A 24,477-nucleotide genomic window follows, 5' to 3' on the forward strand; every position below is an offset into this window, starting at 1 on the left:
GTGAGCAGCAGCAGTGAGCACTGACCACAACACATTTACTAGTACACATACTATAGACGACTGTGTGCAGAAATGGCGGGTAAGTGGGGGTAAACAGATACATTTAACACATCCATTGCAGTCGTTTAGCAATTTATCATAGCTGCTGCTTTGACCTGCCAGGCTTGTCGGTTGTGTGGAGTTAGCATTACTGTCAAACAAAACTATGCTGGGATAATTTTCTATCAACAAGCTAAGCTAGGCTAAGTTAGCTGCAGTGGCTACCGTTACTAGTTGTACACAGTAAGCGCTCCAAAAGCTCAACAACGGGCCCAATCTGCTAACGTCAATAGCATGCTAGCTGGCTTTACGCTGTAGACTGTATGTATTTTGATAAAGCTTTCATGACTTTGTTGTTGGATTATATGTTTGAATTTGTTGATAGCCGGCTAGCTAATGGTTGAGTGCGTAGATTAGAACCATGGGGGCGCCGGGGTCCAACCTATGTTCCCCAGGTTCTATGTTCCCCAGGTTCTATGTTCCCCACCTCACAGCATTAGTTTAGTGAGGTTATGGTTAGGGTTAGGGGTAGGGTTAGGTGGTAAGAAAGTGGGGAACATAGAACCTGGGGAACATAGAACCTGGGGAACATAGGTACGGCCACATAGATGTGTTCTCTTAGCTTCTCTAGGAAGATCAGCAGCATCGTAAATGTATTGGCCACATTTATCCATCTAAATGTAACATGAAGCCCTGACATATCAAACACAAATTGTTGATGATATCCAATGCAAAGTACTGTTTTCTATCATTCTGTCTTTCAATGTTATATGAGATACATGAAGTGGTTCCTGTCACTGTGTAATGTAAATAAGCCGAAAAGCTTACTAGGATCCTTTTTAGTTGACACCCCCCCTCCCCTCCCCTCCCCTCCAGTTCACCCAGGACTTTATTCAGGCTGATGATTGTAATTATTTTTTGTCCATAGCGATAAACACAATGGAGAAGAAACTTGCCGAGTACAAGTGTGACACCAATGAAGCCATCTGTCTAAAGCTAGGTATGAGAAAATGAAGCCATAACAACCAAGAAGCATTGTATTACTTAACATGTACTATTGTGTGTGTGTGTGTGTGTGTGTGTGTGTGTGTGTGTGTGTGTGTGTGTGTGTGTGTGTGTGTGTGTTGGGCAGATGAGAAGTCTGACTGTACTTCACTGTCATTGTTTTTTTTTGTTATTGGTAAATTCATCTCAAATTTGATTCAGAGAAACATTAAAGTCTTAAATCTGACATACCTAAACCTCCAGAGACTATGTTCATTTCAGAGTAATTTATTCCAGTTATCTTGTGATTGATTAAAGTTTATAGTTTATATTTTATTTGTAATATAAGTTTCTCTTTTTCTCAGTTCGCTTTCCAGAGGATTTGGATGATGATGGCACAACATTCCACCCCGAGTTCAGTCACCAGCTTTATGGAGATGAGTGAGTCAAGTCTCCATACAGTATGATATAATCCATGAATATGAAGGAATGTCTTATTTAAAGGAGTTGTAAATAATATTTTTATGATTTAAAAAAAGTGTTCAAGTTAAAGCGCTATATTGGGGTTGGCATTATTAAATGAGCTGGAGAGACAGGAAGACCTGTTGGTGAATACACACTATATCAATGATTGCTATAGGCATGTAGAACTATGGGGCTTTTAAGCCGTGACATCATTTTGTAGGCAGAGGAGAACTCTGCCCCCAGAGCATTTTCTGTCCCTCGCTATTTCAACAGATCTGAGACAAAAATAACGACTAAAGTATAATTCTAACACTTTCCTTTCAACAACAAAGAGAAGAAAAATTTGTAAATAGTAAAAATAGTAAAAAGATTCACGGAAACTCGGGGCAGAAATTCTCCTCTGCCTACAAAATGATGTCATACTTAACAGCCCCATATAACACTCTCAAGGGGAACACACACCGGCAGACATTTTTCCAGAAGGAGCGAATGCATTCTCCGGCAGCGGCACCTGCCGCAGCAGGCATCACAGCACGGACCAGCAGTCGCGCTGCATTGCCAGCAAAAGGACCGGCGGCTGCCGCACAGCCCGGCAGTTCGACCGGCATAGTTTTACTGAGGTTAGGGTTAAGGTTAGGTTTAGGCATAGTTTTACAGAGGTTAAGGTTATGTTTAGGGTTAGGCATAGTTTTACTGAGGTTAGGGTTAAGGTTAGGTTTAGGCATAGTTTTACTGAGGTTAGGTATAGTTTTACTGAGGTTATTGTTATGGTTAGGGTTAGATACTGGTCCGCTGCCGGAAAATGCATTCGCTGTCCCTCTGTTTTTCAATAGACGGTGCCATATTAGAGCGGTGTGTGTTCCCCTTTAAAACAACTTGATGAAGCCCTACATGTGCAAAATGTTGTTCACCTTCAATGCGTTCTTATTTCCTTGAATTAATGTGAATATATAAACGATTTGTCTTGTATAACAAAACTAAAATATGTACTCCCTTGTTTACATTCCTAATAACTCTACATGTTGTAATGGGAGTTGCAGACAGATTCAGTGTTGGATCTCTGTGTCTGTCTTGAGAGATTACATTGCAGAAAGTGTTTTCATTATGAGCCTCTCATTTCTGTAAATGATGGAGAGAACGATGTCCCTCTGTAAATTAGCAGACATGCACCACCATGACCAGTAATTTGTTCTCTCCACAGTGAGGTGGCTTTTGGGTACAAAGGTCTCCAAATACAGTTATACTACAGTGCAGGAAATCTGAGCACCCTCTTCAAAGTGAAATACTCTTCAAAGGTCACTGAGACGTTTGACTGCGTGGAGGTAAGACTTTCCCTTTTAATTTAGTAGATTTAAAATCCTTTGTGTGCTCTTCCGCACAGGAAACATTGTTTAAAAAATAACATTACACGTGACATGTGGAGAACAATTAGCTTTGTGCCAATCAGAATGCCTCAATGGGATGTTTGATTGAAAGATGAACCAGTTTGACTAATTGCATAATTTTTTTTTTTTTTTTTTTAAAGATTTGTTTTGGGGCTTTTTATGCCTTTATTTGATAGGACAGTAGACTGACAGGAAATGAGGAGAGAGATTGGGAATGACATGTGGCAAAGGTCGTCCGGATCGGGAATCGAACCGGCGACGCCAGCAGGCATCATAGCCTAGTATGTGGTATGCGCCTTGACCACCAGGCCAGCGGGCGCCCCGACTAATTGCATAATTAAATGGAACTGCTCACTGCTGCCTCACATAAGCGACCAGTTGGTTAAGGACTGTACCACCGTCGGTATATTATTGTCTATTCAGTTTTGGACATTCAGTATATCATTCATACATAAACATTTTAGCTATTTCTATTTTTAGATTAAATGATAAATAGTGCATTTATATACTGTAGCACCTTTATCCAAGGTGTTTTACATAGACAGTCTGTGCATTGCATTCATTCATTCTCACACACATACACTGATGGTGGAGGAAACCATGCAAGGCATGTTGCTCATCGGGAGCAATTCAGGGTTCAGTGTCTTGCTTAAGGACACTTGGACATTAACTTCTCAGGATTGAACTGTTGCCTCGGCTTCACCCTCAGGCATTTTGATGTGCTGAAGAACAGATGATGTGCGCATGTTGTTTTGTGGATTACAGTTCTGTTCAGCATTCAACACCATTTTACCTGCTAGACTGAACACGGAAGTTCCGAGATCTAGGCCTGCATCTAGACCTGTGTAGCTGGATACCGGACTTTGTCGGCCGCCGTCAGGTGGTAAGAATGGGTAACACAAAGTCAGACCCTTTGACCCTCAACATAGGAGCCCCACAATGTGCTGAGTCCTCTCCTCCCAGTATACACACGACTGTGGCCACTCACAGCTCCAATAGACCGTTTGTCAGCCTTCTGATTGGTCCCTGAGACTCCCTGACTGGCCAACCAGAAAAATACATTCACTTTTTGCTATCGGGGGTGGAGTTTGTGCAGTGGAGAATGTTGCTTCAGGCTTTCAAAAACTGTCCGCAGTGCGCGACACGGAGATCGGCCGGTACGGTGATAGCGACGGCAAGCGTCAAGCGATCTCGCTCATCATAACGAATAAGCTTCAACAAACTAGTTCACATGTACCTTATCAATGGTCTAAGAGTCACGATTGGGTACATATAATTTAAATGGGCAGAATTACGAAAAGCCAGCCTATTATGTGAGGAGAAACATTCTCTCTGTCCTCTTCCTAGTACCCAAGATGCAATGCGCTTCTCTTTCTATCTCTGATCCAGAGGATTAAACTAATTAAAACATTTATTTTTCGGGGGAAAACTACTGTTTTGCTATGTAATTACTGTACCTTTTTCTTCCCTTTTTATTAATATCACGTAGATGTGTTTTTTGTGGTACTTTATATAGCTGTAATGAGGCTATGAAGGGAAAAAAAATCCCATCCACTTACACTATAAAAGAATCTGCAAAGAGGATTCTGTCCCACTGGGATTAAACACATTAAAACATATATTTTCGGGTAAACCCCCTGTTTTGCAATGTAACTACTGTACCTTTGTCTTCCCTTTTTATTAATATCACCTAGGTGTTTTTCCTTTGGTACTTTATATAGCTGTAATGAGGCTATGAAGGGAAAAAAAATCCCATCCACTTCCACTATAAAAACAATCTGCCCAGGGTTAATGTCCCATCATAGTAACAGGGCAGAATGGGGCGGGATTTACAAAAGGGTTTATTGCGTCATCAAGTACGCCATGGGCTTGACCGACCGTTCCAAACAAGACGGCCTGCTACAGAGACAAGGTCCGTACGCTAACACAATGGTGTAAGTAGAATAACCTCTCTCGATGTCACCAAGGAGCTGATATTTCAGGTGGCCAAAGAGAGCACGCCCCAATCCAATTCACATCATTGGCATTGAGGTGGAAAAGGTCAGTGACATTAAATGAATTCCTTGGAATACACATCTCAGAGGAGGATCTGAAATGGTCCATGCATCAATGCACCAAAAGTGGTGAAGAAGGATCAGCAACGGCTCTACTGCCTGGTATGGGAACTATACCATCCCTAATACGCAGAGCTCTGCAGAGAGTGTTGCCGACAGCTCAGCGCATAGTAAGAGGTGTGCTTCCCTCCCTCCGGGAAATACACAAGAATGCATAGCCACGGCTGAGAGTATCATCAAGGACCTAACCCCAGCCGCAGCCTGTTCGAACCACTGCCACACCCTCGACCTGGTGAGCGATACCGGAGTATCATGAGCCATAACGAGAGACTGTCAGAGTTTTTATATAAAACAGGCTGCTGAACAAAACCTTCGCCTGTCACCTGTGCTTAACTGATTTGATTGATCATATATACAGTATACATATTTCATTTATTTGTGTTCTGCTGTCCAAGCAGAGCATACTCTTAGTTGTTGCTTGTAGAAAAAAAGAGGGGGTAAACAAACGTGTTTTTAAGCCCAAGTGCCATAAAACAATTAATTGAAAATACACCACAACATTGATGTCAATGGCTCAAAACAAATACAGAACTTCATAGAACTTAAAATCTGCATCTCTTTTTAGAGTTCTACACAGACAGGCCTGAGATTGCCAGCCTGACAGTTGCTGTTCAGATGAAAATAAATGTGAAAAGGCTGCTGTTCTGACAGTAGCGCTTATAGTGTTATTAAGCCACAAGGTATCTAAAACATCACATGTTGTTTCACCAAGCCATACAGGCCTATACTAACGTGTGATTACCAACCAATTTAGCCTTCCATTTGTCTCTCAAAATATGGTAGACACAAGCAAACAAACACAGCACACATTTAAATAGGAAATCCAAAAGGCCAATCCTTAAATCCCTAAAATCAAATAATAAAAACTTGTAATAAGCTTGAGTATGACTGAAAGAACAAAATTAAAGATGGCATTTTTTTTTTTCGAGTAAAGAAACAGCCAAACTGCCTTTTCATCTCACATCCTGGGAGATAATTGGGCAGAAGGTCATGAATAATATGATTTCTCATACACCCAGGTACAACAAAAATCAGATGGATACAATATTTACAAAAACAAAATTCAGCTCCCGTCAATACTGAAAAGCAAGGACTTGCATAGGAATTATGCTAGAATAATTCTAGCTTTCTCCCTTCTAGTTCCAGCTGGCTACCAACAAGCCATTTATTATGTTTTGTGCCTGTATCAACAGCCACCAATGTTATGTTTGCTCATCCATCCCTTCTAGCTAATGTCATACTTCATGCCTGTTTGGCAGTGCCAACCCACCAGTTAGCAGACTTTTATAAAAAAATAAAACTTACTTGACAACGATGTCTAGATTATTATGATTATTATTATTATTTATTTTGTTTTGGTTTTGGGGGGCCACCACAGAGGCCCATTTTTGTCTCCCATCAATACTGCTCTCACATTTAACAGTGTCTGCAGGTGGGAAGTTGGCTATGCACAAGTGAATTACCACTTGTTGGTACGTATGCCTTTTCAGATAATGGGGGAACTGGGGAAGATTACTTGGAACGTCCACACACATTATACTCTCCTGTCAAAACTCCACTGTCAGGTGTAAACTAGTCTGGTGAATGGTGATTCCTTGTGTATCTGAGGGGGCATGTGGTTAACTACACATTCCCAGATCAAGAGCAGGGTTGTCACTCAGCAACAGGAACATCAGTACACAGGTTCCATATGTCCCATATGTATTTATTTGTTTTTCTTTAAAGAGTGGCCAGTCTCGTATACTTAACTGAGCTGCCTGTCGTGCAGTAAAGTGAAGAAAATGTAAATGTTCCGTCACAGCATGAGCAGTATCCAATGATCTTCTTCAGTCTTCCATGAAAAATGTCCCTCTCTGGCATCTTTAGCACAAGGTTGAATAGGGCAAGGATTTAATTCTATTTTATGTTAACTTTATGTCCCTAAGTAATAATTTATGCAATAACTTAATTTTATTACAGAGGGCCAGTGTGCCTAGTTCTTGTACAAGAGGGTGACTGGATCACATTTTCCCCCTCGTATGCAGACATTATGGGGGGAAAACGTTGATGTGTTGATTACTTAGCCAACTTTGAAAAGAAGCAAAAGACTGCCTGGTCTGGGGTCCATTTCCTTTGTTCCTCATGTTAGTTAACTGACACTGAGCCGGGACCAGTCTCTGCGTAGTGACATTATGCTGGTAAGAGATCTCCTGTTTTGTTGGACTAATCAAAGCCCACCATAGACCCCCATGATGTCGGTACACTAATCCTTCTCCCTGTCTGAAGGTTTTTGTATAGGGGTCAAAGAGACGTGATTGATCTTTGAGGCCCCTGTGATTGAGTCAGCAGGAAGAGGAGAATTGCTTCCCTGCTTGACATCTCTCTCAAATATATTTCTAACTACAAATGAAGATAAAATAAAACCTGTTTTGGTCTCCTGAGAGTCCATACCCAATTGGTCTCCTGAGAATCCATGCCCAATAGAATAGCTGTACTGGCAATAATGTGATTATCTTTGCCTCACGTGATGTTTTGGATGGAGTTTGCATGGACTACAGGTTTCCTTGAGATTTCATAAAAGACCACTGGCTGCTTTAAATATTTCTTTATTTGATTTGATACTATAAAACATTTTCAAAAGTTGTGCCAGGCCTGTAAGCACACATAAACTAAGTTGCCTACAAAATGTGTTTTGAGTAAGCGCTCACTTTAAAAAGTGTGTGGTTGTGGAATGTGAATCAGTAAACGGGATCAGTATTTTGATTATTTCATTGGATGACTGTCTGATGGTGACACATAACTTGTATCTTTGGCACCTTGTACATCCCCAATTCCATGAGACCTGCTCTTACGACCAAAGTAGAGCGGAATTTGCTTTTCGGCAACATGCTTTTGAAGAGTAAACTATTGCTACTAGCTAACCGAAATGTCTGTCTGTCTGTCTGCCACTACTGACTGTTGTTTTGACCCCTGAGTGTTCACCTTGTTAAGGATTTGAGTGCAGCTGCTGCAGAGGTAGAGAGTTAGGGAGTAGCAGAGTTCAGGCTGCGTCTGAAGAGTGTTTGTCTCTGAGAGCATGCTGACTGTCTGGGTGCGGTGCAGCTGGTGAGAGGGTAGAGCAGGAGTCTATAAGAGGGAGGGGAGGGATAGAGTTCATGCAGCTGCCACTTTCATACGAGTCTCTCATCACAGATCACCTTTTACCACTAAAACCAGCCAGAATCACTATAATCCCGCACTACTCGGTAGCCAACCTTGTTTAGGCGCCAGGCCAATTACTGTTGCGGTTGCACACAGATCTGGCACTTTGTGAAAATTGCAAAAGGCTAGAGGTAGTTATAATGCAGCTGATTTGATATTGAGTTCATAATTGTTAGTAAAATATAGTATTATTTATTTGGATTAATATCTAAATTAGTAATTAATTATAAAAATGTGTTGATTTGGTTGGGAAATTCTTGTGCATGGTCTTTATATTTACTTGCCCAGTTTTCTTTTTTTCTTACTGATTTAAAGCATTTCAAACACAACAAATTAGATACTTTGTGTGCTCTTTGTGCGTTCATCCTCGGAGATGAAAAGAAAAGTAACAAAACGTTGAAAAGATGTATTGTTTAGTTATATTTGTGCCAAACTGTGGCATCTATTCTCAAAGGTTGTGCAGTTCAGTGTCTAGTCTGTAGGAGAGTGGCCGGGACAATATGACTTGTTTGTCCATGGCCTTTTAAGCATGCTCCTTGTTCCTTAGAAATGCGGATGAACAATTACAATGGTTAAGAGGCATTCAGCTGCAGGTGCATTACTTGCAGTTGGATTAGCTGATGCCTGAAAGGGAGGAATTAGCAGTGTGTTGTATTAGCCTTTTGTAGTGCATTTTGCTCAGGCCTTCTTCATTTCCCAGTTTTCAATGCTGAGCAGCAAGGGTTTCTGTACAGAACTAATGCCCATCACACATGTAAATGGTGTGAAAGGACTGCTTAGTGAAGTGTTCTCATGTCAATCCTTGTGGAAATGGATACAATGCAAACATTACAGCTGAACTAACCACACAATCTAGTGAGTAAAATGTCCAAGGGTATGGCCTCTTTGTCTTCAAGGCTCTTTGAAAATGTGAGGGCAAATTCATTTAATTCAGTTCGATTGGCAGGATTAGACGAGAGACCTCCATTATAGATGCCCGAGGTAGGTTTGTTAAGTTGAGATCAATTCATTAGATTTTATTGCTTAGTGAGAAGCAGAAATACGTTATTGTGGCAACTTCATCACATATTCATGGTTTAACCTAAGTAGCAAATGTATTGAATTAAACGTCCTTTCACTGGGGGGAGGGGAGGGTGTGCTTTGGTCTCTGCTTGGTCTCTACTCAGCTGACAGTTTTAATTGCCTAATGGTTTTCCTTTCACTGGCACAAAATATGTATTCACCCATTTGCATTTTTTGTATTCTGCCAGAATTGCAGCTTTTGTTAATTAAAGAACAAAAATAACTGTTTTGATGCTCATTTTGTGATTGAGTGTGAAAGCAGAAAGTGTCTCAATTTCTCCCAAGTGCTGCAGTCATTCTGGATGGACCAGCCAGTAGCCAGAGAAACTGTTAACACAGCAGTGAATATTCTGATGTGCAACATGTTAACTTTTTGAAACACTTAATATATAATATTTATGAAAATATTGTAACATGATGATGACATAACAGGGACATCACACCAGGGTGGACGTTGTTAACCAGGAAAACATCTGTCAAAAATATATCCGATACTTATATTAAAAAGAAAATCCTTGTCCTTGTTTTTGTAATTCTCCAGCCTGATGATGTTGAAGGGAAGATCAGGGAGATCATTCCTGCTGGGTTCGGCTCCAACACTGACGACTTCATCTCATTGTTGGAGAAGGAGGCCAACTTCAAGCCCTTCGGCACCCAGCTTCACACTTACAAAGTCCACAACGAGGAAGCGGGAGAACTCACATTCCAGATTTACAAGGTACACACCTATCTAATCATTTCTGAACGTGCCTATTTGTGGGGGGGAAAACACAACCACCACGAGAAAATAATTTCACTGTCGGGCAGAAATCGGCTAACTCAAATTTTCAGCTTTTTTATTTTTGCTTTACTTTCCCATAATTCAACGCTATTGAACACCCTTCACGTCTGTGTGTTTAAAAAAATAATGAACCAATGAAAAGTATTAAAAGGTGCTTCTGACAAAACCTCCTAACTCCTTTGGATCTTCAAACTGTCTGCAAAAATCAACTAACTTGGAGAGGGAGATCCATTGTCAGACAACCTCCTAACTCAAAAGTGGTAAAATGGTGATAATATAATGACACACGTATCTATTGTGACAATACCACCTTTGATGGGGCAGTATTGCTTTGTTTTTGTTTTTCAACATTTTGGAGTTGGCTGATTTCTGCCTGACAGCAGAAAGCAGATATCATTCACAAGGTATAATTTTCCATATCATTGTGTTGTCGCTTTTCTCCTTTATCACATTTTAAATGTTTTGCCACTGTTGGTTTTGACTTGTACATGGTGCAAGCCCATGGCACAGTTCATCATCTTGCAGCAATATTACTGCATTCTATGGGGAACCTAATCAGACACTGTGTGGCACATTTTCCTAAGGTGGACATGACTTGTCCAGGATTCCGAGAGTACCATGAGCGCCTGCAGACCTTCCTCATGTGGTTCATCGAGACGGCCAGTTTCATTGACGTGGACGACGATCACTGGGACTTCTTTCTTGTGTAAGTGGCCATCTTCCTTAACCAACATCACTCCAACCCCCTCTCTCCATCCCACCTAAAGCCTTTATTGTATGTCATTGAAAAACAAAGCACCCCTTTGAGGCGCTTGGGACCAATTACTCAGCCAGTTTGATTATATTTCCTCGTTGGAGAAATGTTGATCTGGCAAGAGGTTCCTTTGTGCCCGAGGGCCTTTTCATTTTTTTCAGGGGCAAGAGCTGAATTGAATACTGTTGTCTTTTGAAACGCAGAACAATGTCTAAACAGTAAAAAGAGCCTCTGCCAGTGTTTTCTTTACTCTGGCACCTATTAATACTGACAATGGGTAAATGGACTGAAGTGATTTGGAGGAGCTCAATCCCTCCTCCAACCCCTTCTCCTTCTCTAAGTTGCAGTACTCCAATTAAGTGCATAATGTATTCAGGTTGTAGCAGGTGTACCAATCGGAGCCTGGCTGCTTCAGCATGCTGACATTGGGGGAAAGAGGGGGACAGGAGAATGGAGAGCATAAAATGGACGCTGCATGGGAGTGTGCCTGTAATTGACCTGCTTGCCTTTGTGTTTTATCTGCAGATTTGAGAAGTACAATAAAGATGGGGAGACTCTCTACGCAACTGTTGGCTACATGACAGTTTATAATTACTATGTGTACCCAGACAAAACCCGACCACGTGTAAGGTAATTGCTGGGGTAGCACGTGCCTTCCCATTCTTTTGTATAAAAAGGAGTGGAAAATTATACATTTCTTTCTCCTGTTCCTAAAAAGCTCAAATTACGGGCTTATATAGCCAACCATTCAACCACATTTTGTTTCATTATGAAACCCAACGTGATTAGTATCTAAAAACAGCTTTATAGATAAGCATTTTTGTGTGATACATTGATGGACACAACTTCCATTATTACATAGGCTGCTGTTACAGAAAATAATTCCATTCCTATGTTGAATTCTTTGCACAAAATCATTATTCCTCTTCTATGTTTAATTTGTCTTCTCTACATTATCTTTATCACAATGGTTCCCAAACCTTTTAGCTCAAGACCCAAAAGAGAAATCAGATATTTGCCCGGGACCCAAAGCTAGTGAAAACAGCAGATCAACAAGCTCACAACGTGCCGCTTCTCACCGAGTTGTGGGCTTGTAGATTGGCTGCTTTCACTACTTTTTAAGCATTTGTTTTCTAATCTATAGAATGACTTTTTTTTATTATTATTCATTAAATTCTTTTATGAGAGATTGTGATCTTTTTTATTTTTTTATCTTTCAATATAAAAATTGGAAACAAAATGTCGGAAACTAAAAAATAAAGGGATATTTACTTGTGACCCATAAAAATTTGTTCATGACCCACAAATGGGTCCCGACCCACTGTTTGGGAAACAATGCTTTATTATCATATTGGTCCCCTGCATGCAATGAAATGTGTGTATGCTCTCTCTACTAACCAGCCAAATGTTGGTCCTGCCACCATTCCAAGGAGAAGGACATGGAGCTCAGCTTCTGGAAGCCGTGCACAGATATTATTGCACTTTGCCTAAAGTACAAGACATTACAGGTGTGTGCATCTAAATGTTTTGTTTAGTTAGTATATACAGTATACTTATACAATATATAAGTCTATATACTAACTATACTGACTATACCTACATGACCCAGTAAGAATTGTCATGATAATCACGGGTCATTTTGAATGACCTATATTCTTGTTCATTGCATTGACATTGTTCTGTCGGAATAGGATGAGTTCTGTGCCTCCTATGTAGATTTCATTTGAAGAGGCAGGCTTGGTAATATATACTTGCCGAGGCTCTATTGAAACCGGCTACATAGAAATAATTGCTTTGCACAGGGACAGAGGCAGAATACTAAAGAAGCATCCCAGCTTTTCTTTTCAGACAGGAACCCTTTCTGTGAAATTACTCCACTTTGAATTTGGCCACTGAATGGAATGAGAGTTCCCGCTAGCATGGTAGTACCCATATATGGCCTGGGAGTAATATTTCCTTGTTGCTTGGCAATGAGTACTCACTCACAGAAGCGGAGATTGGAAATAATGTATGTATATTACTAGCATTTTAACAGATACCCTTGGAGCCCCAGATACTGTATGTGTGCATGTGCACAGGCTGGATGCACGTGCACAGCTGCTCTCTCACTCTCTCACACACACACACACACACACACACACACACACACACACACACACAATTACATTGCCATATATTGAAGTATTCCATGTGAAGTTACGGGGGCATATGGATCACTTAAAACCCTGAACAGGCTCATAAGTTAATCGTCACAGTCAGCCTGTGATAGTTGTACTGTGTTGTATAACCTCTAGCGGAGGACCCCTCCGAGAGCTACGTGAAGCTGAGAGACTTCGTCCTGGTCAAGCTGTGTCAGGACCTGCCCGCCTTCTCTACAGACAAGCTGCACCACGGCTTCTCTGATGACATGGTCACAGAAGCTCAGGAGAAGCTCAAGATAAACAAGGTGCGTGCAGTACATCCATGCATTCAAATAACATAATGACTGATGTCATCTGCAAGCACCACCATGCTGCCATGCTAAACATAACAGTAGTGACCTGGATAATCTATCGTTAACTCAACCTGAGTTACAGCAAGAAGGGCTCTTGTGCCAAATGTGTGATGTAATACATGAGTTCATATCATAACCACCTGATCTTTCTCCTGTGATTTTTTTTTCTTTTCTTTTTTTTATGCATTTATTGATATGACAGACTAACAGGAAATGGGGAGTGACATGCAGCAAACATTGCAGCCTAGGGTGCCCAGACCACCGGTCATCTTTGTATTAGTCTTGTCCTCTGTGTGTGTGTGTGTGTGTGTGTACGTGTGTGTACAAACAGAGAGTTTGACTAACTTTCGTTTATTTATCCTGGTAGTAAGACTCCCGTTCTATTCCTGCTGAAAATCAGCTTCTCTACTTTGTCAGATTGTATAAGTTGAATTAGATTTTCAATTAAATCCAGTTAATTAAATAAACAAATGTAAAAAAAAGAATATTTGTTTTTTATCTGCTATTACATATTGCATATTATGAACTTTGTAGAGTAAAAAATATATATTTATCTCGAACCCCCTGCCCACTCCCCCTCGTTGGGCAACCACAGTCCCATTATGCAAAAATAAGAATACTGTGTGTATGTGTGCACAGTACTGCACACCCGATTGGTGTAGCTGATTATCACAGCCTGAGGCCTGCTGTATAAAGGGACTATAAATGGTGACTTTTCTTGCCACCTTGGCCCTTTCATGGAAAAGACCCCTTAAAGGCAGGATATCAGCAGGCATGAATGGCTCAAGCAGACCTGGTGCCATCCTGCTGCGATGCATTTTATATGCCTCTTGAAGCAAACTGTGCTGATTTCCAAAAGAGAAAGACATTGATCCCCCTTCTTCTTTCCTCTTTACAGAAACATGCAAGGCGAGTGTATGAGATCCTACGCCTGAGAGAGACGGACATGAGTGATGAAGAAAAGGCAAGAGAATACCGGCTTGAGGTCAAAAGGAGGCTTTTTGGACCATACAAGGTACCATATCATTATTGTATCAGGTACGATAAGGCATGTTGTATTTCACATGTACACAGGGCAAAATAAACCAAATGCATAACTCATTCTGAAATGAGAAATGTCCTAAGAGGGGTAGACCTTTAATCCTGCCAGTAAAAATGTGTTTCAGTTTCATCCTGCTGATGGGTGCTCAGACAAGTCTTGATGAGCGCTTGGGGTTTGGGGGGGGCTGTTGGGGGTTAAGTGTCTTGCTCAGGGACACACATACTGGGTGAACTGGGGGGAACCAGTGACCTTCTGATTACCAGATGGCCTCTACCCATTAAGCTACAACTTCCCCCATTCCTCAAGATCCTCCACACTCACAAATAAGACAAAAATGCGGCTTCAGAAATGCACTCGGTGTTGCAACACAACCAGAAGGAAAAAAAATTACAATACAGCTCTTTATTGAAGCAGTCAAGAATGTCCATTTGTACTATAAGGCTAAGCTTTATCTGCCTTTAGCTGATTATTGTTGCATTTTTGTTACCTGGTAGAGCTAGGAGAAAGATTGATCCTTCCTGTGGAAATGTATAAAATACCAATGTGTTATTGTTGTAGCAACAATAGTGCACACTGCACACCGTGGTTTTGCCCCTGCTGTGTCTTTCTATTCAGGCAGGTGCCATTAGTTGTAACTGCATTTTATTGAGAGAAATAATTTTCATGCAAGTGTGCGTATTTCTTGTTCCATGCTGTCTGTCAAGCAGTGGCCTCCGAATATTGTGACTATTGCTGTGCTGTTCAAATTTCACCAAGACTGCAGTCATTCAAATCAAACAATGTTGTTGACATTTTCGTAGTTTTCTCCCACATTTTCACTTTCTATTGAAAGGTTGTGCGATTGCGTTTCGGTAAGCAGTGATGTTTATAAAATGCAAAAGTCCTTTTAAATTGATTTTCAGATTTTTGCTCAACATAGAGGGCCACTATATTTCCACACTCACTCCAGAGGGCCACATTGCATATACTATCGGGCAGTCATCTCATATTTTAACCCTTTTCGTAAATGAATGCTCTATACTCCGTCATTCTATGTCACACAAAAGTAGCAAAGATAGCCGATCTACAAGCTCAAAACGCGTCGCAGTGCGACGCGTTTTGAGCTTGTAGATCAGCTATTTTTGCTATTTTTGAATTGGAATCCTGAAAAGTAACATTTTTATTTCATTTCAAATGCATTTAGTTATACTTATGTTAACTTTATGAACTTAAATACAAATTACATTCAACATAAAAAAAGACTATTTTCTTTTTTTAAATACTTGTCATATGCTATTGAAGTAATTAAAGCGGGTCATGTTTGCATGTTTGGAATTGGAACAGCTGAAATCAATAATAATCAATCAGTATTCCGATATTAACCTGCGGTCCGCATTAAGTGAAGGTGGGGGCCGCATGTGGTCCCCGGGCCGCCAGTTGCCCATGTATGTACTATAATTTAACTCGGTGCCCGGCGAAACAGAATCAGGGATAGACCTGTATATATATATGAATCAGCCTGTAAAGGAATAGACCTGGATGTATGCAAGCGTATCACTGAATCAGTCTGTGTATGTAAGCATAGCGCCTATATCACTCCCCTCAACCTGTTTGTTAGTGACATTTTATATTTTAGTGTCACAGTGAAACTCTGCATACCGACCATTAGAGGATTGCTGTCAGCAGTACAACCGCATTTCTTGAAACAGCCAGTATCTGACTGGGGGGGGGGGGGGGGGTAGCCCGATGCGGTGAAAAGGGAAGTAGGAATTTCTTGGGAGAATGGCTAGGAGAGATCTGGTGGCCAGATGCATGCTGTTCTTATTTTTTTCTCCCGAGGAGGTTTGGTTCGTAGTTAGGCAGAGGCCCGTGTGTGTGTGTGTGTGTGTGTGTGTGTGTGTGTGTGTGTGTGTGTGTGTGTGTGTGTGTGTGTGTGTGTGTGTGTGTGTGTGTGTGTGTGTGTGTGTGTGTGTGTGTGTGTGTGTGTGTGTGTGTGTGTGTGTGTGTGTGTGTGTGTGTGTGTGTGTGTGTGTGTGTGTGTGTGTGTGCGCGTGTGTGCGTGCGTGCATCTATGCATCTATGCTCAAGCCTGGATTCTCTTACCCGCAATTCCCGAGTGAACAAATGGTGGACGTGTGCGTAATGTTACTTATGTGCACGCATGTGAGTGAGTGGAGGTTTTGAATGAAGCATCCTGCAGCAGGCTCCACATTTCTGGTCTGCGTCCAATGCCTTTCAGCACTCAGACGGACTCGCTACATAATACTTTGTCTATCCTTCCCCCTCTTTCCAATGCATCTTTTTTGTCTCACTAACTGTATGTGGTTTCTGTAGCACGAGAAGCATTTATGATATTATTTATCGTTTAAATTCCTGTGGTTTTGAAACAATTTCAGAACTTAAAGACAAGGCAACTTATTAGCGATCACAGATCTATACACGTCTGTGAAGAAGCCGTTTGAGTACGTCAGTGCTCTGACACTGTGTGTGTTTACTTCTCACGTGTAGAAGAACCAGAGGGAACTGACCAAGATGATGAAATGCCTGCGGCCAGAGGAGCTGGTGTCCCAAATTGGGCAGATGGACACTCAACTGCAGCACGAGGAACTGGAGAAGAGCTACCAGGATGTCTTGGGAGAGTACAGGAGAATAATCGAGAGAGTTGCATCGCAGGTCTGATCGGGCATCCATGGAGACCCGGTGACCCCTGGAGCCCACCCTCAGACAAAAACACAGGGTGTGTTCTCACACTCTGCCTGTACAAAGCCCTCCATAGCCCACAGACTTTGGTTTCAACCGTAATGATTTTTGAATTGCGGGAGAGCGTTATGGATTTATAATAGTTGAGTAGGGTTTACTGGTGCTGCGTTGGAGAGGAGAACTGTTGTAGACTGTCTCTCTGTGTGTGCGAGCCTGGCCCAACCCATTTGTACAACTGAAACCCCCATCCATCCCCCACTGATGTTTATACAGTAGATGTACAGTAAAGGCTGAGCACCCTGCTCTTTGTCCTGTGTGTGTGTAATCACGCTGTGACATTTCAGTGATTCATAAATCATTCACAGCTGATGGGAGCTCCATCCATCCAGCAAGGACACAAATCCTCTCCATTAATAGACTGGCTTGATTTCCTTTTCTCTGATCTCTTTTGTCAAATACTTTCTGGGAAGTTAGAATGCTGGTTTTGAAGCACTTCATACTGAAATTAATAAATCGTTTTGTATATTGCTCAAATTGTGTTTCTATTCCTTTTTTGTGGTCACATTTGTTTTTGGATGAATGCAGTGTTGCATTGGTCGTGTCATGCACGTACACGCTGTACCAAATCCTTTTCCGCAGGAACATGGGCACGGACATGCATCGATATAAAACAACCATTAAGTTCACGCCTCGACAATGTTTACAAAAGCTGTAGTGTCACAACAGGGTGATTTAACAAATTAGTAGAACATTGTCTGACCAGCTAACTCAGGTAGAGTAGGTGTTAAGCAATGTGCGTGTGACATCATTAAAAGAGCGTCCCCTAAACATTGAATCACCAATGCAACAATGGGTGAATGTAATATTACATTATGTTTAAATGATTCTTTCTACCTATATACAGTACACTGAGCACAGTTCCCAGCAAATATTTCTAAAGGTATTTTCTAGTATTCCAAGAGCTTAATTTGTCAAATATGTATTGACAATTCTTTTTCCCTTTTCAAACAAGTCTCATTGTCTTGGTTTGTAGAGTCAAACTAACAGTATCCGCACAGAATGCTCTGGGAAACCCTGCCCACTATCAGTTTAGATACATTTCTTTTCTAGTGTATTCTAGCAGTATGGGTTTCAGTTGCATTTTCCAGTAGTTGCTTTATTTATTTTAACCATTTTAGGGATGTAATTTTGTTCAGGCACCCTCTTGTCATTAATGCAACTTGTGATTGCCATTGATGTTGAGTGCTAATGAGCGTTTTGGTTTTCAATTTAAAACCTTTGTGCGACTGTGTTGCCCCACTTGTGCAGATCAGTGTGATGAATAGCCATCATTGAATACTTTAGCACATTTTCACTAAATGAAGGCTGCTAGGTTAATTTTCAATTTTTTTTCTCTCCACTTGAAACAAGACAAAACCTCAGAACCCTTCACCAGCTCTGATTCAGAATGATTGAATCCACTCGTGGCCACAAGGGGAGTCATCTCACTTTAGTTGTCTGTATTTTATATGGTATGAGTGGGTGCTCTCACTCTGCATAGCACTGCGGAGGCTCAACTGTCTGACATGGAAGTAGTAAGCTGCTTTGGACTGGATGGGAGGTCACATGCATTCCCCGCCAATGTCAAGTCCAGTCTAGCCAGTGCATGGTTGTTGGTAGCAATGTTGTTATGGTTTAATGTGGCAAAATGCCATGATAATATATCTATCCAGTTTGAACAAATTAAAGGGACGTGGGGAGTGTTGGGTGTGGAAATAGCCGAGACAACATACAGGCCCCTGAAGTTGTCAGAGAGGGCTGTGTAACCCCGAACCTTATTCCAGACCACACAGTTGTGTTTACAGAAGTTTAATTACTGCCCCCACAGCACTGTGTGTAGCAGTTCATTGGGAGTCCATTATAGGCTGTCCCAGTGCACCTGCCTGTAAATACTTGTATACAGCCGAGCCAGATCAAGATTGATGCAACACCTACACCTATAAGAGACAGTGGTTGTTTTGTGTCTGCAATTATGATGCAAGTTAAAGTAGTGAGTTATGTGTTAAGAAGAAATGCACATTTTAAGTCAGACCTAAACAATATTCGTATCAAAAACGTGTTTAAAATCTCAAAATAAAAGTTTTCTTAATCTGAGGTCAGATGGGGTGTTCATTTCTGATGCATTCCATGACAAGATTTGATTTGCTATGCATGTTGACGTGAGCAAGTGATTTGCTGAATTCAAAAGAGGAAACATGATGATCAACAAACCTGTTCATCTCACAATGTAATGTATGTCATAAGTGCTATATCAATACAGGTTTTTTCTCTCCCTTGATTTCAGTCCAGCTTTAGCATTAATGGAAAGACTTATGTGAAACTTTGTGGAGGCAAGAAAGAAAGTTCTCCAAGTCATTGCCACAGACATTCTCTACACTATTCTATTAAATGCTGATATCGTGAATCCAATCTGGCAAGCCATCGTCAAAGAAAGGGGAACACCCACTCAGTCTGTACCTCAGTAGTGTAAGCTATCATGACTCTGTCTCGAGAGAATGTCATGATTCAGACCCCTACCCCTCTGTTTGTAGTGCTTTACAGTGGAGTTTTTCTCAACATTAATGTTAGCAAATAAGTATATTTTGCCAAGACCAGACTGAAAAGTGATGTTTGTGTCCCTTTTGCAGTCATCGGGTATTCAGATCCAGTGAATGGAAACCTAAAGGCTGTAGTGCAAGGCTGTTAAGTCGATCCAGCAGTGGCCCATCATTTCTTGCCATACGGTTGCTTTCTGTCTGAAATTTGTATGGGTATCAAGCTCCCTTAACTTCACTTTTTTTACTTGTATTTGGAACAGAAGAGAAACTGTCTAGCAACTTGCAACTGTATCTTTTAAAGAAATTCTATCAACACTTTACCTGAAAGAGCGCTCAGAGGGTCACTGCTAATATTCTCTAAAATGACAACAGTATCAACCTCTGCATGAATATTTGGTTTCACCTGTTGGCATGTCTGCTACTGTTACCTTATGGCGCCTCTCTATCTTTCCACTGAGACACACAGACAGACACAAGACTTTGGACACAGGCCCAGTTGCACTGAGGGACCTGCCGAACATGATACCTGTGTGGAGGAGCTCCGACGTCTTGGCCCCTGGGTTCCCAGGAGAGCACATGAGGAGGAAAGTTGGAGCCCCCTTGCCGTTGTTGCTTTTTATCGTGTTCCCGGTTCTTTTGTGCTCCTTGGTTACCCACATACCCCGAGGCCACTGAGCTCTTCTCTGCCGTCATTGAACCTGCCCATCCCATTCTCTGCTAAATGAGTGCTCTTTAAGATAATGTTTGATGCGCTGACAGCCCGGACCAAAACACTGTAAAAGAAACCAAGTTTGACATCTTTTAATTGTGTGTCAGAAAGGAGTGATTGTGGGTTTTGGACTAGTTTGAGATCATGCTGCTGATATGGTAATTTGCTCGAGTGAAGGATGTGATGAAAGTGGTGGTGTTGATAGCTTAGTAGTAGAGGTCCCTAGAGACTAGTATGCTTGGTGGTTCCCCTCTCAATAAACATGTCAAGTTTCCTCTCAGTGCACTTCTGAACATGTATTTATTTTGGTAAATTACCTTTTGTGTTAAATGTGAAAGAAGTTGCAACAATTTAAAAGTCCAAAGACTTTTACTCCACACAGTGAAATCTTAACCATTTGCCATAGAAGGGGTTGTTATTTTTGTTTTAAGTGAAGCATGTTGTTAGTGCAGAAAAACCCCAATCAACCCTTTCCGGTATTACGGCTCAGTAAAATTCCCATTTTGAGCAAGATTACTTTGGTACATTTTCAGTTATTTGTCATCTTCATCCGATACACTCATTTATTATGACTTTTTGTGTTTTCTTTTCTTTTCTTTCTTTTTTTTCTTTTTACATTTACTTCTTGTTTTATGTTCAGGTTTTTTAATTGACTTGAACAAATGCAAATGACCATATGCTATTAGAATGAACATGTGTGTGGTCATTAATGACTTGAACCTTCAGTGACATTTGGTTTTCATTTACTTGATGTAGAGTACATTCTGCCGTGTGACATGGCAAAGTCAATCAGGAAGTTAAACGGAAATGTCAGGGATTATATTTCATTGTTGAAAAGCCCATGGAAGCCTTTATTGACTTAATGTGTACTGTAGTAATAAGACAGTGGGCAATTGTCTGATGGAAACATTTTGAAAGTTTGCAGTTTCTACTGCAATGGTGTGAATGGCTTTTAATGCAGACATTGCATTGATTTAACATCAACAGATGACTATTGATGACAAACCTGTGTTTTGGTGCACAGATGAATGGTTTCCTTGACTTGTCATTATTCATCGAGTCCTGTTTTCCTGTACCATAGGGCCTGCCTTGAGCATTAATCTCTTAAATGAGCCGTGTCGTGGAGTTGGACGAACATGCACTTGCTAGATGTAGTTTTCAAATTAAAACTGTCCCATTTGGCTGTAATTGGTCCTGCGTTATCTGGGGTTGAGATGGAGGCGCATGGGAGGGGAGCAAGGAGGAGTCGGGCTGAGATGCTATCAGGACAAGGAGACAGGAAGCCTCTGTGTAATCTTGTCAGTTTGGTGATCAGCACTGTGATCAAACTGACCGGGGTCTACTTGTCTACCGCAGCTGTGGCCGTAGAGCCTCTGCGCACTGAACTGCCATGAACTCTTATCTGACAAATTTATCGTTGCGGTTTCCACTGGAGCCTGGATTTCACCTGGGTAGTTTGAACTTGGCATATATTCAGCCCTGAGCTTGAAACAGGCACGGTTGATAGCCTGTTATGATTTTGATCCTTTAATGTTATGTATCTGAAACGCTACCGGGACATGATTATTTTGTGTCAAAATGTCAGGGAAAACTGCGTCATGGCAGAGAACTCCGTACTCTGTAGTGCAACATCTTAAAAGGCCAAACCTCTTGAGGCAGGCTGTTTCAGTACTGAGGCCATAAGAACAACAGAGTCCAGTCAGAAGAAAGTGTTTGCACAGTCTTAAATTCTGTTTTTCTCACGTTCTGATGTTCTCCGTTTCTACAGCCGCCCTGAACCACACGGAGCGATTAAAATATTAGATTTGCTCGAGAGAAGCTAACTGTCAACATTATCTTTTCCATGTTCATTTGCTGAACAGCCCAAGTAATGGATGTGGACAGCAGTGGTATCAAGCCTTCAGAGAAGGTGCGATTTTATCCCCCAGATATATAAAATGTGCACACATCTGGGCTTTAGTGAGAAACTCGATCTCTACTGCGAAGATCATTTGGAAGAAGTATCCAAATTCATAGACATGTATTTAGTTTCTGTAGTAAGCACACCAGCTGTTTAGGGAAAATTCATGTGACCATCAATATAAAAAAAAAATAAGAAATCTGTGAACCTGAACCATGTATAGGAATCATTGGACAGTAAGGAGAGCACTATTGCATTACACATAATGTCACTCACAATAACAGAGCAGAACACTCCCAGGAGTCCATTCTGAAACTCTGTGAAGCTCTCCCAGTGTATTTTCCAGCTGAACCCCAGCTTAGTAAGAAAATAGGAATGTTGCATACAGAGACATGCTGACATTTGCCAGATGCTCTACGCTAATTAGGGCCAAGTATTCCCCCTTGCATGGGGTGTGTGAGAAACCATAAACGAGTCAATGCCCAACCTATCAGACTTGACTCGGGTGGAGCTCTGTGTTTGTACTCCAAACACTTCAACATAACAAACTCTGCTTTGTTATTTTGCTTTGTACGCCAGATCTGTTATCCTGTGGTAGAATTAGTCTTTTTGCCTCTTGTGCATGGGACACTGCATACACCAATTTGCTTTGCTTAGCCTTAGAGCAATCTGGCTGGTGTTTTCTTAAACGCCATCGCTGCAGCTTTGTGGAGTCCCGCAAAAATAGCCATTACCCTGGTAGCAGCCAATGCTGTGAGTTCATGCATAGTCGTGAAAGTGAATGTGCTGGCTCTCCGGATGTCCTGGTGGGACTGAAGCTTTCATTGCGATGATTAGAAGAAAGACTGTCCCGCCATGGCAGGCTTGGAGGCCACGCTTATTGGCATGCGTATTATTTTTTGGACTCCTGCTGAAGGTGCGACCACACCATGTGATTATGGATCTTTAGGCTTTTAAAGACTTGTACCTTTGGAGTACTGAAAATCAGCATGCTATACTACTCCTCTCCTCTGATAAGTAGTTAAACTTCCACTTCCACAAAGTTTTGAACTAACTGTTACTATTGTTGTATACAGGTGTTCACATCCAAGCCACCTTACCTCCTTTTTCAATTATAACCAATTCAAGGAATTCAACGTCTTCACCAGAAGGTCCCTAAATTTGTCAAGAACCCCCCCATGGGTGGGGGGTGGGCACAGAGCAGGAAGTGAAAGGAGGCCTCCGAGCTACAGCCACCCACAGACCCACCCCTTCTGCCCCCTCTCTTCCCAGCACCAGCCCCTCCTTTCTGGCGTTGCTGTGTGGGTCTGTGTCCTGGCTCCTGTCCAGGTTCTAGCGCTGTGATGGGGAGGGTCATGGCTGTGTCTGACCCGGGCCCTGCATGTTGGATGTTGTTATTATTAGCACTCCATGCCCCCCGGGCTGGCGGTCCCCAAAGCAGCAGGAACTGCCGGGGCTCTGGAGAGACTCTGGACCTGGAGAACAGCTGTGTGGGTTAGAGGCTGCTGCTCCCCCCATCCCTGGGGAGTGTTGCACCGGCCAGCCAGGAGGTAGACCTTGCAACAGTTTTTTATGCAGCATACCCTGTTGCACAACCTCATCATGCACCGCTGGACCAGACTTCTTCTGACCTGAATGTATACCGACAAATTGTACTTCACAGCAACTCTGCAAGTTCCCTTTCATGTAAGCCTTCCTGGTGGGATATGCTGGCTGTGGGGGTGACTTTGATTTATTTATACAACTATCTATGAATACACCTGCGGATCTCAGCTGAACACTGCATGTTACAGTGTATACTGTGTTCGCTAAAATACTGCATATGTTGTGTCTGCGTTGTTCTGTCAGCCTTTGGCTGCTTTGTCAATGACTCATAATCACAGGAAGGCAAATTCCTCTCTGCAGTGACGAGTACGACACACAGGTTTTCAAAGCCTACCTTGCTGTCCTATCTTGATTCCGTCTATTCTTGGCAGATCTTGAGGGGGCCTTCTCAACTGTGTAAATAGCTCTGGAAATTGCGCGTGGCCTTTGACTGTCTCTGTAATTGCGAGCCTCTTGCAGTATTTTGCTTGGCAGCCTGAGAGGTTAACCCCTGAGGGCTGGTAGGCCTGGAGCTCTCTTGTCTGGACGACTGGCAGAGGGCTCCTCAAAGCCCTGCTTGTTCTCCTCCTAGTCAGGGTTCCTCTGAGCTTCTGCTGGGCTGAGTACTCGGAGGGAAGGCCGTCCTGTCCAGCCGCGGCGATGGTTCTGTTGCGTGAACAATGGATTATTACAGGGCCCAAGCAGATGCCGTGTTCAGGTTGACCCCAT

At 41.9% G+C, this 24,477-nt stretch overlaps 1 protein-coding gene across 3 annotated transcripts; it reads left to right on the top strand.

Annotated features, from left to right (window-relative positions):
• On the top strand, positions 1 to 17,507 carry hat1 (histone acetyltransferase 1). 3 transcript variants are annotated; one of them, XM_080752641.1, is made up of 12 exons: positions 1 to 79; positions 968 to 1,039; positions 1,389 to 1,464; positions 2,690 to 2,810; positions 9,771 to 9,947; positions 10,391 to 10,414; positions 10,595 to 10,716; positions 11,290 to 11,394; positions 12,166 to 12,272; positions 13,059 to 13,210; positions 14,157 to 14,273; positions 16,788 to 17,507. In XM_080752641.1, the coding sequence occupies exons 1-12, from the start codon at positions 73 to 75 to the stop codon at positions 16,956 to 16,958; spliced, it is 1,251 nt and encodes a 416-aa protein (XP_080608767.1). In that variant the 5' UTR covers positions 1 to 72; the 3' UTR covers positions 16,959 to 17,507. The 3 variants fall into 3 exon arrangements, with proteins under 3 accessions (XP_080608767.1, XP_080608768.1, XP_080608769.1); XM_080752642.1 differs by having other exon boundaries at positions 10,394 to 10,414; XM_080752643.1 differs by lacking the exon at positions 10,391 to 10,414.
• Positions 17,508 to 24,477: the final 6,970 nt, after the last annotated feature.

The sequence above is a fragment of the Nannobrachium achirus genome (genome assembly GCF_963921795.1).
Source record: "Nannobrachium achirus genome assembly, chromosome: 22".
In the NCBI taxonomy this organism is placed as follows: domain Eukaryota; kingdom Metazoa; phylum Chordata; class Actinopteri; order Myctophiformes; family Myctophidae; genus Nannobrachium; species Nannobrachium achirus.

Coding starts and splice junctions, on each gene's coding strand:
- hat1 (XM_080752641.1), top strand. Junction 1,040..1,388: donor AGCCATCTGTCTAAAGCTAG/GTATGAGAAAAT, acceptor TCTTTTTCTCAG/TTCGCTTTCCAGAGGATTTG. Junction 2,811..9,770: donor AGACGTTTGACTGCGTGGAG/GTAAGACTTTCC, acceptor GTAATTCTCCAG/CCTGATGATGTTGAAGGGAA.